The 16863-nt window shown below is 56.3% G+C and overlaps 1 protein-coding gene across 3 annotated transcripts in view; it reads left to right on the top strand.

Moving 5' to 3' along the window:
* SGSM2 (small G protein signaling modulator 2) overlaps positions 1-11936 on the top strand; it is a 35606-nt gene extending 23670 nt beyond the window's left edge. Inside the window, exons 12-24 of one of the 3 annotated variants that reach the window (XM_047081275.1) lie at positions 151-285; positions 3896-4049; positions 4851-4915; positions 5002-5147; positions 5634-5762; positions 5966-6148; positions 7900-8289; positions 8544-8668; positions 9118-9200; positions 9412-9521; positions 9934-10030; positions 10552-10719; positions 10943-11936. In XM_047081275.1, the coding sequence (XP_046937231.1) occupies positions 151-285; positions 3896-4049; positions 4851-4915; positions 5002-5147; positions 5634-5762; positions 5966-6148; positions 7900-8289; positions 8544-8668; positions 9118-9200; positions 9412-9521; positions 9934-10030; positions 10552-10719; positions 10943-11031 (1874 nt within the window). In that variant the 3' untranslated portion in view covers positions 11032-11936. Of the gene's footprint in view, positions 1-150; positions 286-3895; positions 4050-4850; positions 4916-5001; positions 5148-5633; positions 5763-5965; positions 6149-7899; positions 8290-8543; positions 8669-9117; positions 9201-9411; positions 9522-9933; positions 10031-10551 lie in introns of all 3 variants that reach the window. The other 2 variants (XM_047081276.1, XM_047081274.1) reach the window with 2 other exon arrangements.
* Positions 11937-16863: the final 4927 nt, after the last annotated feature.

Raw genomic sequence — 16863 nt, 5'->3', positions numbered from 1 at the left:
AGAGCTTTCCATCCCACATCCCCTTCTCCATGCCAGGCAGGTTCCAGGTGACCCAGACTCTGCTCCCTCCCCATAAGGAGGGAGTCTGGTCCCTCCTGCCTGGACCAGGGTCCTCATGCCTCTGCCTCTCTCGCTGTTCTCTTTGAGCAGTCACTATTAACTACCACCACCTAGCGGCCAGCCGCGCGGCCTCGGTGGACGATGATGAGGAAGAGGAGGATAAACTGCACGCGATGCTCTCAATGATCTGCTCGCGGAACCTCACAGCTCCCAATCCGATGAAAGGTTTTTATCCCTGCCCCTCTCCTGCCCTGCCCCGCCCCACCCCCTGGCCCACCTGCCACCCACCGCAGGGGCTCGGACGGCAGTGTTGGCATTATGGGACTGGTACCCAGGGCGGTCCCCCATCAGGAGGCAGGTCAGGGAGGGTGGAAAGAGGTGCCGTTAAAAAGAGGGGATGGTACAAAGAGCAGGTGGCTCTGGGCTCCCCACTTGGTGTAGTGTAAGGAGAGGGCTTCATGCCTGAGAGGGAGGATCGTCTGCTAGGAAGGTCTGACTATTGGGAGCCCTGAATGGCTCTCCGAGCACTGTTCCCACTCCAGGGGGTCATGCTGGCAAACCTGAGGCAGTGTCTCTTTGTGCCCTGCTGGCAGGGAAGGCTGGACCCTCGGCCCTGGACCTCTGGTCCCTGACTTGACAGAAACAGGATAGGGGCACCAGGCCCCTTCTTGGGGGGAGGGGGGGTGGAGGCTGGATAGCTCACACGAATGAGTCCTGTGGCTCAGGTTGAGGTGCTGGAGCCACCACGGGAAGGGACCTAGAGGTGGGTTTACCCAGCAGGGCTGAGGGCTCCGGCAGGTACTGCCTGGTGCTTCAGCATGAAATCTGGAAATAAATGTGCCAGGGATGTAAGATAGGTGTTTCCTGCCTTCACAGAGCCCGGAATCCACAGGTACAGAGGTCCCTTCGTTGTAAATGACACAGCACAGTGCCCATGGCCCCTCAGCATTTGTTCCTCTGTGTACCACCCATCTTTCTTAGCACAGAGCTAGGCTGGTAGAGAGGGAATCCTGCTCTTTTTTTAGAAAGTGACTGGCCAGGGGACCTGAGAAGGCTAGGCCGGGATGCTCAAGGGAAAATTGGTTATGAAGGGCCAGCTCTCTCGGAGTTTAGGGGAACTTCCCCGTCCCCACCCATTCCCATGCCACAGAATTTATTTCTTCTCCCCTTTCCCTTCCCTACAGAATGTATCTAAGAATATGTGACACCCCAGCCACCAAAGCAGCCATGGGTCTCCCCCCTTCCTGGGAAACCAAGTCCATGGCCTAGCACACATTTAGCACACCCTTAGCACAGCCCTACCAGCTGCCCCCTACCCACCACATGCCTGCCCTTGCACCTCCCTGCCAGCCCTCCTGGTAGGACCCACAGACCAGCCCGGGCAGGAGTGCAGGGGAGCCAGACAGACTGCCGTCTGGCCCGTTGCAAACCTGGGCTTGGGGCTGATGCTTATTTATGGGATAATGGACTTTGAGCAGTTTGGGAAGGCTGAGCCAAGAAGGACAGGGATCCCCAGGAACTGATATCAGGCTTAGGCTGGGGGTCCCAGCAGAGGCCCTGTCCTGGCAGACTTGGCACCAGGAAGCCTGTCCCCGACTAGTCTTAGGGCGTCCAGGGTCAGAGAAGCCTCCATGTACATGGGGACCCGAGGCCTCAGGGCTTGTCAGGGCTTCCTCTTGGGGAACTCAGGAGCCAGACCAACCCAGTAGGCAGCTCCTGGGCCCCAGTACTTGGGAAAGGGGAGGAGGCATGAGAGGAGAATTGGCAGGTGGTTGGGGATTTGACGTGGGAGCCCCCACCTCCACCCCAGTCCATAATGACAACACTGTTGAGTCCGTTCTACTAGCCGTTGCTTCTCAGGCCTGCGACATGCTTGACTTGTGCATGTGATTCAAGTGGCGGGTGTCCAGACTCTCCTCCCTCTCCCCCACCTCTCCTCATTTTCCTGCTGCCTCCCCACAGAGCAGAGATGCTGTTCACTCTAATTCTGCTCCAGGCCAGGCACCTTTCACTCGGAGTCTTAGGGGCTGTGGGGTTCAACCACCCTGATTGTTTTTGCTTCAAACTTTCCTCATGCTCAGAGGAGAGAGTCAGAGTCAAAGCTGGCCCAGCAGACCCCTCCCCCCACCCAATGTCCAGCCTGCTGCCCCTCACCCAGTCACTCCAGAGCTCCAGCTGTCTGCACTGGGTTAATTCAGAGATGTGGTGTTCAATGCTGGCTGGTTCAGCTCCTTCCTGGAGAATTAAGGTGAAGAGCATTGACCCAGGAGTCTTGCCTTGGTTGGGCCCTACTTTCTGGGCATGAGCTTGTTTCCCTGTGTGCCCCCCCCCCTTCATCCTCTGCACCTGTGGCGCCCCCACCTTCCCGCCTGTTGCCTGCTGCCTGCCTGGCTGGGCCCGCTCCTGCCCCCCTCCCACGATCGGCCTCTCTCCTGCCTGCTGCAGGGGCATGAGCTGGGCTCCTGCCCCACCCCACCTGCATTTATCCCCTCCCTCTTCCCACTTTTGGGCATGGCTTGCAACTCCTCACTCCCAGAGCCGCAGCCCCTCTACACCAAATATGTTCCCTTAATTTGCCTCCTGGTGGAGCTGAAGGGCCAAATATCTACAAAAATCCCAGCTGTGGGTCTGGGAAGAGAGCCTCAGGCCAAGACAGGGCATCCTTTGAGGGGAGTGGAGAGGGCTCAGCTCAGCCCTCCCCACCAAGGCACACCCAGAGCTGGAGTCTGGCTTCTGCAAAAACCAGTCCTAGGTCTGCTCCAGACTCCTGGCAGGGCCAGGGCCCAGGCTGTGATTCATAGGAAAAAAAGCTACTTGAAAAGTCTCTTCACATGTCTCTCTTTCCTCCTCTTCCCTCTTCTGTGCTCTCCCCCTCCCTCCTGGCGTCATCTCCTGGTCCTTACACTTTCTGCCCTCACTTTGCTTCGTCTTTGTGACTCACTGGACCTGCCAGAGACCCCCTATGAGCGGTATTCTGCCCCACTCAGGCCCTGGGAGCTCTGAAGGGTCTTGAGTTCTGATTCAGACCAGCTGAGCTGGCCCAATCTGCTGGCGGTGTAGATGCGTCCAAGGAACCATCTTCTGAGGCTGCACCTGGCACATTCTTCTGGACAGTGGAACTGTGTGCCCAGCCACCACCTCCTCAGTGGCCTGGCAGCCCCGGGAATTTTGCTCTTCCTGCCGGCTCACCTGTGTATTTGGAGGAGGCCACCATGCTAAATTCAGGCAAGGCGAGGATGGAGAACTCAGGACGAACCCATGTGAGCTGGCAGTGGGGGCACCTGGCCTGGAGGGGAGCACTGCTCCTCCTTAACCACAAGATCTAGAACCCTCGGAGGGGTGAGGTCTGGGGACCAGGACAAGTGGCTCCGGGATCCTTAGGAGCTTTGATCAGGGGAGACTCCAGGTGTGGAGAGGTTCAAAGTATGCAGGATTGCAGGCACCTTCCTGCGCATCTCAGAGTTTGTCCAAGAGAACCAGGCTGAATCCTCAAAAGCCAAGCCAGCTAGCAGTGTTTTAGAGAGCTTAGGCTTTCGTTCCTTCTCTTTTTTCTTCTCCCTCTAGAAAAGCAAGCGTTCGTTCCATTGCTGCTAGCAAGTTGGAGAGAACAGACACACTTACCCACATGCAGAAAGACTAGGTGGAGGGCGGGAAATGTCAGGCACTCTCCACCATTTCCATCTCTGGGCTCCGCACCAGGCAGGCACCACCCTATGGATTTGCTACCAACGGGTGACTCCGTGCTGCAGCTCTGGGCACAGAGGTGGGCGTGCTTCAGGGTGCTTGGGGGACGAGGCCTGCCAGGCCCTGACCAGGGCCCCCTTCCTGTCCTCAGATGCTGGTGACATGATTGAAATGCAGGGCTTTGGGCCCGGCCTGCCAACCTGGCACCTGGAGGCCCTGTGCCGCCAGGGCCCCTCCTGCCTCTCCTGCTCCACCAGCAGCTCCCCATATGCAGCCCCCAGCCATTGCAGCCGTGTCCCCGACCGGTGAGTGGGCAGGGCCCAGAACACCAGCTCCCTGTGGGTGTGTCTGTGTGTGGGCATTCTGTCCTTCAGGGCTATGTCACTTGTCTGACAGGGTGGCCTCAAGTTGGACAGACCTGGGTTCGAATTTCACTTCTGCTACCTATGTGACTTTGGCAAGTTATTGAGTCTCCGTGGGCCTCTACGTTTCTGAGCCTCTGTTTCCTCATCTGTAAAATGGGAATAATACCACCTGGTTCGTAAGGTACCTGTAAGGATTAAATGAGGTGTATGACTCATACGAATGCCCAGAGCTGTGCCTGGCACCATGGTAGGTATGCAGTACTTGCGAGCTCCCCTTCCTAATGTGGATGCAGATTCTGCCATCAGGCTGTACATCTGAGGACACACCAGATATCTGGGCATCTGCCAGGTGCCAGGAATGGTGCGTGAATGGCATTTGTGTGCGGGTCACATTGCCAGCACTTGATGCTTTTGCAAGGTGCTCTCTTTTACCTGTTACTCCTAATGACCTGAGGTGGTTCTCTCCATTTTCACATGAGGAAACCCAGATTCACTAACATGAAGTGAAGTTAGTTGCTCAAGGTCCCTTGGGTGGTTGGGGCCAGGCTGGGTCCCCAGCAGCACCACCTAGGGTGGCTGCCAGACACAGGGAACCCACAGACGTGTCGCTGGGCTGTGGATCCTGCTCCTCGTACCGCCCGAAGACCTTACCTGTCCCCCACACAGGATGTCCTTCTCTCTCAACCTCCCCCAACCAGAGGGGCCGTAGCCCCTCCTCTCTGAACCAGGTTATTTCCACAGGTTGCCCCTCAGGCTGCTGTGTGAGAGCATGAAGAGGCAGATCGTGTCCCGGGCCTTCTACGGCTGTGAGTGCAGGGTGAGGTGGGGTCGTGAGGGGTGGGGGCTGTGGGAGGCACCACTTGACGGTGTTCTGGCTCCCCTGCCCCCACAGGGCTGGCTTACTGCCGCCACCTGTCCACGGTGAGGACCCATCTGTCAGCGCTCGTGCGTCACAGCATCATCCCGCCTGCCCGGCCCCCAGGAGCCTCCGGGGGCCTCACCAAGGACGTGTGGAGCAAGTATCAGAAGGATGAAAAGGTGCACACTCTGGGATGCCAGGGCTAGGGGCCGGGGTGGGGTGGGGAGCAGCAGTGAGTGCAGAGCAGCCTGCTCTGGGAGCAGCTTGCATAGACCAGATGGGCATTCAGGTAAAATGTAGTAGGGCCAGGACCAATGGTCTTGGAGTGGCCCAGGTCAGACAGCTGGGTCTGTGGGTCTCCATAGGAAGGGGACTGGACTGGTTCTTGTCTGCTTCCACATTATTCTGAAATCTTGGGCAAATCTCTGCCTCTCTGCTCCATTGCCTATCCTGGAAGGAAGAGAGGTTGAACTGGATCTCATCCAGCTGTAGTCTGGGGCAGGGAGGATGTGACCCTCCCAAAGCAGAGTCTGTCTGGGCTTCAGCAGAGTGACTGAATCACTGCCCCGGCCCTAGCTCTCCATGGGATGGATGGAGATAGGGCCACCCAGCCGGGCCGCAGTTACCATGGGGGCTATATGACCTTTACTTCCTGGGTCCCACAGAACTACAAGGAGTTGGAGCTGCTACGGCAAGTTTACTATGGAGGTGTGCAGCACGAGATCCGTAAGGATGTCTGGCCCTTTCTGCTTGGCCACTACAAGTTTGGCATGAGCAAGAAGGAGATGGAGCAGGTAAGGGGACCCCCCCCTCCCGTGGGGATAGGGAGATGAGCTGAGCCAGGGGACCCCAGGGAGGGACCCCTGAAGCCTTGGCCCCTTCCCAGACAGAAAGGAACATGGCACAGGAAGATGTTAGCAGAGAGCAGCCCCGCAGTCTTCACCCCTGCCGTCCCAGGACACCCCTCCCTCCATGGTCACGGTATGCTCTGAGACAGGTGGACTCAGCAGTGGCAGCAAGGTACAAGCGGGTGCTGGCAGAGTGGAAGGCCTGCGAGGTGGCAGTGAGGCAGCGGGAGAGGGACGCGCAGCCAGCCACACTCACCAAGTTCTCCTCGGGCAGCAGCATCGACAGCCATGTGCAGCGCCTCATCCACCGAGATTCCACCATCAGCAATGACGTGAGCCTGACGGGACCCGGGGCAGCCAGGGGCAGGGGCCACTGGCGTTTTATAGGAGTAACATGGAGTCCTGAGCACCAGCCCGACCTCTAGTAGTCACTGGCACCGGTGCCCTGGGAGAATGGCTTAATGTGTCTGTGTCTCATTTTCTTCTACTGAAAAACCGGATGACTGTCCCCCTGCTGCCCATTTCTCTGAGTGTTGCAGGAATAAAATGAGATAGTGCACTATGTTCTGTTTTAATGGACAAGAAGGGAAAGAAGGGTATATCAGGATTTAGGGAAGCCCTCCATCCTTATAGATGTTCATCTCAAGGCTAGGGACAGGCAGCCCAGGTTCGAGTCCCAGGTCCGCTGCCAACAAGCTGAGTAACTTCTTTTCTTTGGGCCTTGGTGTCCCCTGTCATCTCTGACTGTGGAGGTTTCACCAAGAGCTACTGGTCAGAGACCAGAACAGCTCTCAGGTCCCATTGGTGTCTGGAGATCTCCCTCCCTCTGTGGTGTTTTCCATCCCCTAGTGGAATTAACCAGGCAAAGCTAGTTCAGAGCCTCTGTAGTTCTTCTGGCATCATCCCTGCCTTTAGATGAACAGCAGGTGACAAACCGTGGCTTGCTGGCTGAAACAGAAATGATAAGTTTCCGTTTTAGGGATATCCTTTTATTAACTTACATGGTTTTTTGTTTTTTTTTTTTTCTCTAAAATTGTCTCTCTTGATAACATACATTCTTGTCACTTTACTAAATGCTTACTAGCGTTAACAGAAAACTGAAGCTGGAGAAATATAACTTTGTGCTCCTTTCTATGTGCTTTGTTCTTACTCCCCTATTCATGAGCATATTCTCTTTCTCTCTGGCTTTGGGTTTTGTACAGTCCTGAGTCTGAACCAGTGCCCCAGATGCTTAGCACATGAACAGCAGTAGCTTTCCTTTGCTGGCACTAATCTGAGGCTCTGTGTCGCCTTAGAATCATGGCCTTGCCTGATTCTAACCCAACACTTCATGCTTCTTGCCAAAGTGAAAACTCCTTTTAGTATCCCTTTCCCTACATAGCCCAAATAGAAAAAAATCTGTATATGTCTCTTTGATTCTCTCTGGGACTTGTCCACAGAGATGGACTGTTTCGAATCAGTAGAACAGGTTACCTTGCCATTTGTCCCCTCCTGAGCGTGCGTGCGAAACTAATATAACTGATTAGGCACTTGCTAGAGAAGTTTCCTGTCTTGTTCTGCCAGTCAGTGGAAAATAAGGAAGAACTTGTTTTCCTAACACCTCCAGCCTGCCGCCCACCAGGCTGCCCTAGCAGCCACACCAAGTCTAGTGCCAGCCTTCATTAGTACCAAGCTCTCTTAACTGGAGGCAGCCTCACGTCTTCAGGCGTTAGTAGAGTTACATGTAACTCACATCCGCCATCAGGTGTCTAAGCTTCTAGTTCCCCTTCCCTGCAGCAGCCACAGGTAGTCCTGCAGTGCTTCACACTTTTTCTCAGGCCCCAGAGAGAGGCCTGAGGAGGGGGACTTGATGGGGCTAAAAGATGGTGTCTCCGTGTTTGCCCGGAGCCTGATTGCTCTCCCCCTGGTTGTGTGGGTCAGAGGGGAGGCTTGGCAACCTGGGGGTGGTGGGTGAGGCAGTGTGGAGGCCATGGAGTTGTAGAATTCTCCATCCCTCTTGTTCGGACCCCAGGAAGGAAACGGTGAGCTGAGGGAAGGTGCTGGAGTATAGGTGTGAGCCCCACCATCTCTTTACCCCTACCAGGTATTTCTCTCTGTGGATGACCTGGAGCCCCCAAAGCCCCCAGGCACTGAAGATCCCAGACCCGAGCCTGAGCAGGAGCCGGGAGCAGGGCCCCCCGGCACCACCATGGTGGAACAGCAGCAGTCAGTGGAGTTTGACTCTCCAGACTCGGGACTGCCATCCTCTCGCAATTACTCCGTGGCCTCGGGCATCCAGTCGAGCATAGACGAGGGGCAGAGCATGGGCTTCGAGGAGGAGGACGATGGCGGTGGGGAGGAAGGCTCCGACGGGCCAGTCCTGGCATCCCGTGTTTTCTCCGAGCCCCAAGATCCCAGCCAGGAGAAGGCCTCGCGGGCTCGCGAGCTGGAGGCAGGGGAGGAGCTTGCGGCCGTGTGCGCTGCTGCCTACACTGTATGTGGACATTCCCCAGGGACTGTTCTCAGCCAGCCCCAGAGGCCCTCCTGACATCCCTGAGGCGTGGGGACGGGCTGGTGGGTGGAAGGTGGGGCTACCCTCACTGTCCTGCAGGGGGTGCTGAGCGCATCTCTCAGCATCCCTGGGGGCTCTGTTTTCAGAGTCTCTTGGTTCCTGCGTTTGCTGCATCCCTTTATGTAGGCACCACTTCTGGCCCCCAACTCATTCCTGAGGGCCCCCCACTCTTTCAGATAGAATTACTGGATACTATGGCCTTAAATCTGCACCGCATAGACAAGGATGTGCAGCGATGTGACCGCAATTACTGGTACTTCACGCCCCCCAACCTGGAGAGGCTCAGAGACGTCATGTGCAGGTGCCACTGTGGGGCAGGGTTCAGGGAGGGAGGCAGGGACCCTGCTCTGTGGAAGGTTAGGTCTGGCAGGTGCCCTGCTCCTCTGCCCTGCACTGAAGCACACTCAGCTCTCTCCGTCTGGAACACTTCCCCGCTGTGCCCCCCACCCCACCCCTCTTCTTTCTTAGAGGTCTTTCAGATCTCAGCCTCGGCCATACTTCTCCAGGAAGCCTAGCTGATTGCCCTCACCCGAGCAAACCGAGCGGTGAAAGCCGTTTATTGTCTTTCCCTGAGCCCCTGGGTGCCTTGAGGACAGAGACTGTAGGTTACCACTATACTCCCTGAACTTTAGGGTCATGGAAAGGCTGACTTCTGGGTAGCAGGCCGCTCTAGGGACCATCTCCCTAGGGGTCCCTGCGGGGAGCAGAGGATGGCACACAACCACAGTGGCTCTCTCCCCGTCATTTCAGCTACGTGTGGGAGCACCTGGACGTGGGCTATGTGCAGGGCATGTGCGACCTGCTGGCACCTCTCCTGGTCGTCCTCGATGATGGTGAGGGACTGGGCTGGGGGTGGGGGTTGAGAGTATTCCCAGAATGGTATTGGGATTGGGCTGAGATCAGCTGGAGAAAGGAAAAGAAGACCACAAGTTCTGGAAGGGTGGGAATGTAGGCCAACCCTGTCGTCCGGACCACAGGACACCTCCTGTGAGATGAGGCATTGGGGTCTGCTGCTTTGCCGGCCTCACTCCCATCTCCCCTCAGATCAGCTGGCCTACAGCTGTTTCAGCCACCTCATGAAGAGGATGAGCCAGAACTTCCCCAACGGGGGCGCCATGGACACCCACTTTGCCAACATGCGCTCCCTCATCCAGGTGAGGTGTGCAGCTGCCTGTGGGCTCGTGACCAGGCACTTCCAGGCTCGTCCATAATCCACAGGGAGGCCAGGGAGCATTCCAGAAATGTCCTTTATGTATAAGCTTAATTTCTATCACTTGAGAAATCATTGTTTTCAGTGTTGCAAATTGAGGGGGATGTCAGTATGGGAATACTGTGCCCGTGAAAGTGTTGGTGAGTAGTACAGGTGACAGTGAATCAAACACCCAGAAAGTGGTATAACTGCAAAGAGAGCAACTCCCAGAGAGACGGATGGGGCAGCAGAGGGCAGCCTCCACCCAAGGAGACCGGAGGGTCTCGGGAGCAATGCCAGCAGCCCGCACAGTGGGCAGGGGAGGCTGGGAGAGGCAGCATCAGCTCAGTTGGCCTCCTTTTCTCTACTTCTGCAAGATCCTGGACTCAGAGCTGTTTGAGCTGATGCATCAGAATGGAGACTACACCCACTTTTACTTCTGTTACCGCTGGTTCCTCCTGGATTTTAAGAGAGGTAAGAGATGGGTTGATGGTGGGACTAGGGTCAAGGCAGTGGGAGATCCTTCTCCCCCAAAGTCAGTGGTTCCTAACCCGAATTGCACTTTGGAACCACCTGGGGAGCCTTTTAGACATGCCAGCGTCACAGGCTCACCCAGCCCCAGACTTAATGAAGTGTGGCTGCCTGGGCATCCACAATTTTAAAAGCTCCTTACGTGATTCCAAAGTGCCGCCAGCAGTAACCCTAAGCCAGTGGTTTTGGGGACTGTTTTCAAACCAAATCTTCTCAAGCAGCAAGGCTTATAAAGAGCAGCTGACAAGAACACAGGTGTGAAGGCTGCCCAAGTCCAGTGTGCGGGAATCACCAAGGAGAAGGGCAGGGTCTCGACCTGGGGCTTGGAACCCTCTGCTTGGACAGGGCTCTGTGGAACGGGGAGAACCCCAGGACCTAGGCCCCTGGAGCTCTGTCTCTGCATTTGGCTCTACCTAGAGGCCCATGGGGAGCCAGGCTCAGCCTTAGCCCCTAACTGTCCCCAGAGCTGCTGTACGAGGACGTGTTTGCCGTGTGGGAGGTGATCTGGGCGGCCCGGCACATCTCATCAGAGCACTTTGTCCTGTTCATCGCCCTGGCCCTGGTAGAGGCCTACCGTGAGATTATCCGGGACAACAACATGGACTTCACCGACATCATCAAGTTCTTCAATGGTAGGAGCCGCCCAGCCATCCCGGCTGCCCCCTGCAGGGGTTTGGGGGGCTCCACTTCTGGCCAAGGAAGGGTTGGAGGGGCTCTCAGAAATCTCCAGTCCCTTCCCCGTAGGCAGATGTCCCGAGTCCAGCAGGTTGTTGGAAACAGCAGGGTGGGCCACCACAGGGCTCCTCGCAGACTACTGCCCCTGCCCCAGCATCCCCACAGTTCTGTCTCCCCCAGAACGGGCTGAGCATCACGATGCCCAGGAGATCCTGCAGATTGCCCGGGACCTCGTCCACAAGGTGCAGATGCTCATAGAGAACAAGTGAGGGCTGTGGCCAGGAAGCGGCAGCTGACTGGAGCCTGGGCTCCGGGCCCCCGGCCCCCGCGGGCAGAGGCGCAGGGCAGTGCAGCGGAGACTGCCCGAGCCCCGGCCAACCCTGCCTGCCCACCCGTGTTCCTAACAAAGCGTTTGTGAGCCTGGGATCGGACTCTGGGCAGTGCTGGCCCTGCAGGGCAAGTCAGGGGCCTGGATGCCCTCAGGCCAGGGATGGGATGGGAGAGGTTGGCCTCAGGGAGTGGCTCCCTGGGGGACACCTACTCTGCTCCCCTCTCAAACACCTGGAAATAGCCCCACTGTCACCTGCAGCCTCAGCCCAGACTGCTCCTCCTGGCGTCTCCTAGGTCAGCCTGGGGCCGTATAGATATAACGGGCCGTAGTTGCCTGGCCCCACCTGGCATGGGTCATGTGGGCAAAGGGACTCTGTGCTGTATCTCTTCTTCGAGTCCTCTTGCAGGCATAGTGCATATGCCCACCGCAGCCCCAGTGGGGGCAGCCAGAACAGCTGCCCGTTCGGGCATGTGTTCTGGGTGCAGGAGACCTTGAGGCAGTCAGAAGATGCGGGCCCAGTGGGAGAAGCCCACCTCAGCAGCACTGCCACTGCCTTTGGCCACCTGGGGTGACCCCGTGCGCTCCCCAGCCCGTACAGGGCACCTACGTGTACCTGTACAGTTTCACTCTCGCCACCTAGTTCTTGCTTTATGCATTAGATGCCCCCCTGAAAAATGACACTTTTGCCCACTGGATGACCTGGAAACGCAGTGGGAGCATTGCCCTTGAGAGGAATCCCAGGGTGACTCTTTAGGGAGGAAATCCTGTGATAGCCTCCTCTCAGGGACAGGCCCCAGAGCTTTGGGACAGCCCATCGCCTGTCTCAGGCACCCACTGGGTCCCTCAGTCTGGTGGGGGGTGGGGGGGGGGAGGGGAGGATGCTTGGGTCATCCCTGTTTGTCCCTGGTGAGGAGCAAGGCCAGCCCTGCCTGCCCCATGCTCCTCAGGATGCCAAGAAGCCTGGAGACCCGAAGCCCCCTGGAGGAGCCTCACTCATAGAGATGTCGGGAAGGGCCCAGCTCCTGATCCCAGGCCTAAGCACACTGCTTGCTCTGTCATCACTACTTGCCCCCCCACCCCTAAACACATAAGGCTAAGGCTCTGCCCTGGGGCCATTCTGCCACAGGGGCCTGTCCAGCAGTCACTTAGGTCTGGAGACTCCCTGCCTTTGAGAAACATGAAAAGGGCCCAGCGGCCCTTGGGCATCCTGCAGTCTCCTCAACCCACCCCTGTCCTGGGCACTGCATGGCCTGTCTGAGGGCCAGCTGCCCCATTGCCTACCCTTGTCTGTGAATCCTCAGCCTCCACCAAGCATGGTGGCCATTGTGTGCCTGCCTTAGTGACTCTGGTTTTGTGAGAAGCAGAGTGTATATGTTTTTTGGTTCAGAAACTATACTCTTCAGTGTTGTTAACAGACCAATAAACACAGCATTTGGCAATCCTTGTGGCTCTGGGGGCTGCTGAGTGGGCAGTGGACACTCACTGGACAGTAAGTGACTTTGTGTACTGGCAAATTCTGGAAGCTCCACAATTGAACTGTACAGAGGGCCAGCCCCACAAGGCAAGGACGGTGAAAAAAGAGAACCAAAGTTTCCAGGAGAGAGGGACCTCAGCTGTGGGCTGGTCAGGAGCAGGGGATAGCTAGACCCCGAATACTCAGTGGGGCGACTTCACCCCAGAGCCAGTGTTCCTATCTCAGACCAACCAATGACTTGACCAGCCTCTGGATGAGTATAGGTCCCTGTCCCACCCCTTCCCCAGCCTGCCTGCCCTCTTGACCAGCTATAATGATGAGTTGGAGCCTGAATTGGAATCTGCAGGAGCTTCCCGGCCCCTCCAGTTGGTGGGGAAGGACCCAGCCCCTCTGGCCCTGGCTCCTGGCCACGGAGCACTCTGCGATGCCTGCTCCAGGATGGGGCATGAGGAAAGTGTCAGGAGGGATCAGACCTGCTGAGGGCCCCACTGGAATAGTAGGTTCCCACCTGTCTTCCCCCACCCTAGAGGACCACTGCCCCCATCATCAACAGCTCCTGGGAGAGGGCTCCGGCCATCAGCATGTGCTCTGGTCTAGAGGACACAGGCTTTCTGGCATCAGGGCCTGTTATCAACTCAGAGCTGCCAAGGCAAGGAAACTAGTTGGCACAGGGAAATCTGGGTCCAGGGAACCTTATAAACCCCTCAAGGCAACACTTCCCCCACTGTTGCCTGGAGCAGTCTGAATTCCCGGTGCTGTGACTTCACCAAGGCTCCATATAAACTAGCCTGGGAGTGGTCTGGTTCCTTTACATACTCCCACCTTCCTCTCCACCCAGAAGTGTGGGCACTCCCCATCCTCCTGGCTCGGCTTCTAGGACCAGAGGACAGCAGCCAAAGTGATGGGTCCACGGAGGGCAATGCCACGTGCAGAGTAAGAGCAAGAAGCGCGAGTAGGAACCCCACCTCAGGGAACCCTCCAACCCCTGAAGTCTTCCTCTCACACAGAGCTGCTGAATGGAAGCACCTGGATTCCTAAATCGGGATTTCTGTTTTCTGTTACTCTGATCACAGGCCCCCTCTTGCAGGCTCCAGCTGAGCTGGGGGAGTTTCTGCCTACCCTTAATATACAGTGCTAGCCCGGGGCGCTCAAGTCGGTTAAGCATCCTACTTCAGCTCAGGTCATGATCTCGAGGCTCGTGAGTTTGAGCCCCACATCGGGCTCTATGCTGACAGTTCGGAGCCTGGAGCCTGCTTCAGATTGTGTCCCTCTCTCTCCGCCCCTCCCCTGCTCACACCCTCTCTCTTTCATAAATTTTTTTTTTTTTAAAGATAGTGATATCCCTGAGATGATACTGGGTCATCACTACCAGGGGCAGAGTCTTCATCTTTGTCCCCAGTGTTTGACAGTGTCTGACACTGAATAGGCACATAGGAAATACTAGTCCTAACCCTAAAGCCTTCCCTAAGGTCAGGGGACTCCTCTCTTCCTGGAGCTACCAGCAGGGGGAGCCAGCATCTCGCAAGTGAAAGGACTGGCAGGATTATAGGACAGAGGGACACTGGGCCTGGCCTTTATTGAGCTGGTGCTTCTTCAAGAGAATGGGACCCAAGACATTGGTGACCACTTCCTTCCCTAAGGATAGCCCACCCCAGGAAGAGAAGTGGAGTCCATTCCTCTGGCTGGGGCTGGGAGTGGGGAACGTGTTGCTGGGGCATTCGACAAGGCAGCCTGCCTGGTCTATAGTTAGGCCTCTTCCTTACCTCCCCACTTCCTCCTGAGACAGCCTGCCAAAGGGCTGGTTTCCCCTAAACTGGGAGAGATGTCGTTATAGGGACAAGGGTCTTCCGGGCCCATCTTAGAACATGGTTCTTTGAGTCCTGACCTTCAAACTTCTTCCTCTTTTTGTTCCTTTCCCTTATGGATTCCCCAGATGACCCGTCCTAACTACAACTTCAGAAGTGCATTGCCCTCTAAGGAAGCCTCTCACCCTTCTGCGCACAGGTCTTGAGGCGGTTCCCCTCCACCTTTCCTACTGGAACTTTATCAAGTTCAGGATTCACAACTCTACAGCAGGCCCAGGGCAGGGTGGCACATGTTGGGGAACTCTGCATGGAGTTGACAGATTGGACTGCAGGCTAGCTGTGTGGCCATACCAAGCCACCTCGAACCTGTTTCCTTATCTGCCAGAACAGGGCTAGTTCTTGGCTCGTTTACTCCACCATGCTGTTAAGAGATGAAACAAGATAGTGTTTGTAAAAATGGTTTTGAGGAAGTATGAAGTATTGCAAAAGTATAAGGAAGACCAGAATTGCAGTCCTCAGAGCCTGTTTAGGATCGAACACTGGCATCAGAACTGGAAGGCCCCAAATCTTCTAAAATTGACCAGCACCGAAGCTGCTCGAGGACCCATGCCCCTCAAATGTCCACAGGGTTAAGAACCCCGATGCTTGCTAGAGACTTTCCCTAAAAGGCTCTGCCTCCTGTTGCAACAAAGTGACCCAGATGCTGCAGCCTGACAGCCCCATCTCTGGTTTCAGTGCAGGTTTATTTCAGTTTTATATTTTATTCCAGGCAAGTGCTTATTACATGGATAGTATTCATGTCTCAATACCTAAAGTCTTGGAGCATGAACAGCCACTAGAATACAGTTCAATAGTAAAAATACAATATGTACAAAATTAGGGTTTTTGTAGGGTTTTTGTTTTGTTTTTTTTCCCACACAGCAGATGTATCCAAACACATAAAAATCTCTACAGTCTGGGGTCGCTACGGTTTATATTTCAGGAAACGGAGACACAGTGACCGAGTCCTCACTGTAAACAAGGGCCACCTCTTTAGGGGATGGGGATGGAACCCTGGGATGGGGGAGAAGCTGTTCCTGGAGAGCAGGGGTATGGTGACCCCTAATTCCCCTCCAGGCACTCCCTGCCCTTCTTTGGCCCCCCAAGGAACCAACCTCCCCCTCTCCCCGAGGTAAAGGCTCCCAGCCAGTGAACCACTCTTAACATCAAAAAGTAAAACACGCATGAGAGGTAAGGTGTGTGTGTGTATGTGTGTGTGTATGTGTGCGCACACGCACGCGTCCCCCAGGCTGGAAGGGCTAGGGAGGGGAGGGGCAGGCGGTCCCACAGGGTGAGGACAGATATGGTCCTGACAGCTCTCAGAGGGGAGATGCCCAAGGAAGGGCTGGGCGGCGGCTGCCCTCTCGGGCACACGGCATCACAGCGTTCACAAACAACAAAAACAACAGCAACAACACCCATCGTCACCAATCTGGACATAGTCATTCGGCACTAGATTCGAAGGCCCCCACTGCTAGGGGTGGGGAGGGGCAGGGGCGGTGAACAGGCGGATGAGGTATCTGTGCAGGCCCGAGAGGCCACTGGTTGACACACTTTCTGGAATGGCCTCAGGATGCAGGGAGGTGAACAGAGCTTGAGAGGGAGGGCAGGTTCCCCAACATTTCTCTGTTCCCTGGGCGCGAGGCTGATTGGGCTCCCTCTGCTCTTTCGGTTGTAATCACTCAAGGAAGAGTGGAAACTGGTCTCCCCAAGAACCAGGGTGGCAGGTGGTGGCTGCAGGGGCAGGAAGGCAGCGAGCTTATGAGGTGTGAGTGCTGTGCTGGGATGGGTGTGGGGCTCCCTCTTAGAGGCCTCTAGGGTGTCCACAGGCCCTCCCTTTCCCCACCCCAGGAGAGACAAAGGAGAGCAGCCCCCTGGGAAGTCTCCAGGACCAGGAAGGAACTGAAAGGGGGTTCTTAGGTGTCCAAACCTGTTCAAGACCTTTGCCAGCCTCCTCAGAACACTGCAGGCCACTCCTCCTGCCCCCAGCCTGTCAAAGCAAACTTCACACCTAGGGACACTGGCTTCCTCTCCCCACATTGAAAGGCCATCTTGTGTCCAGGTGGGGAGCCGAGTGCACAACTGAGTGTGTCTGACACAAGGCCACTTGTAATAAATACCCACATAAAAAGAGAAGCCAAAGCGGTCTGCCGAGGCAGAGGCAGGGAAAGAAGCATTCCCCCCCCCCCCACACACACACACACAGGCCCCCTGACTCCCCACCCCAAGCTCAGCCCTGCCCTAGGTCCAACCAAGGACCTTCCTCAGAGGAAAGTTGTGGCACGCAGCAGCCTCCACCGAGTATACACTCAGAACAGCCCACTGGGAAAAAGTGGATGTTCAGGGGGAAAGAGAGATGATGGCAGAGACAGAGGAGTTGGGGCAGGAGTAGCAGCCCTCCTCCCTTCTCTACAGGTCCCCAGAGCAGCAGGGAAGGAACTTGGTTGGGCCC

Source organism: Lynx rufus, unplaced genomic scaffold (genome assembly GCF_022079265.1).
Source record: "Lynx rufus isolate CCGP_SWC_20201006 ecotype Redwood Valley unplaced genomic scaffold, mLynRuf1.p SCAF_18, whole genome shotgun sequence".
In the NCBI taxonomy this organism is placed as follows: Eukaryota; Metazoa; Chordata; class Mammalia; order Carnivora; family Felidae; genus Lynx; species Lynx rufus.
The sequence above is the reverse complement of the archived record's forward strand: the minus strand, read 5'-3'. Positions and strand labels throughout refer to the sequence as shown.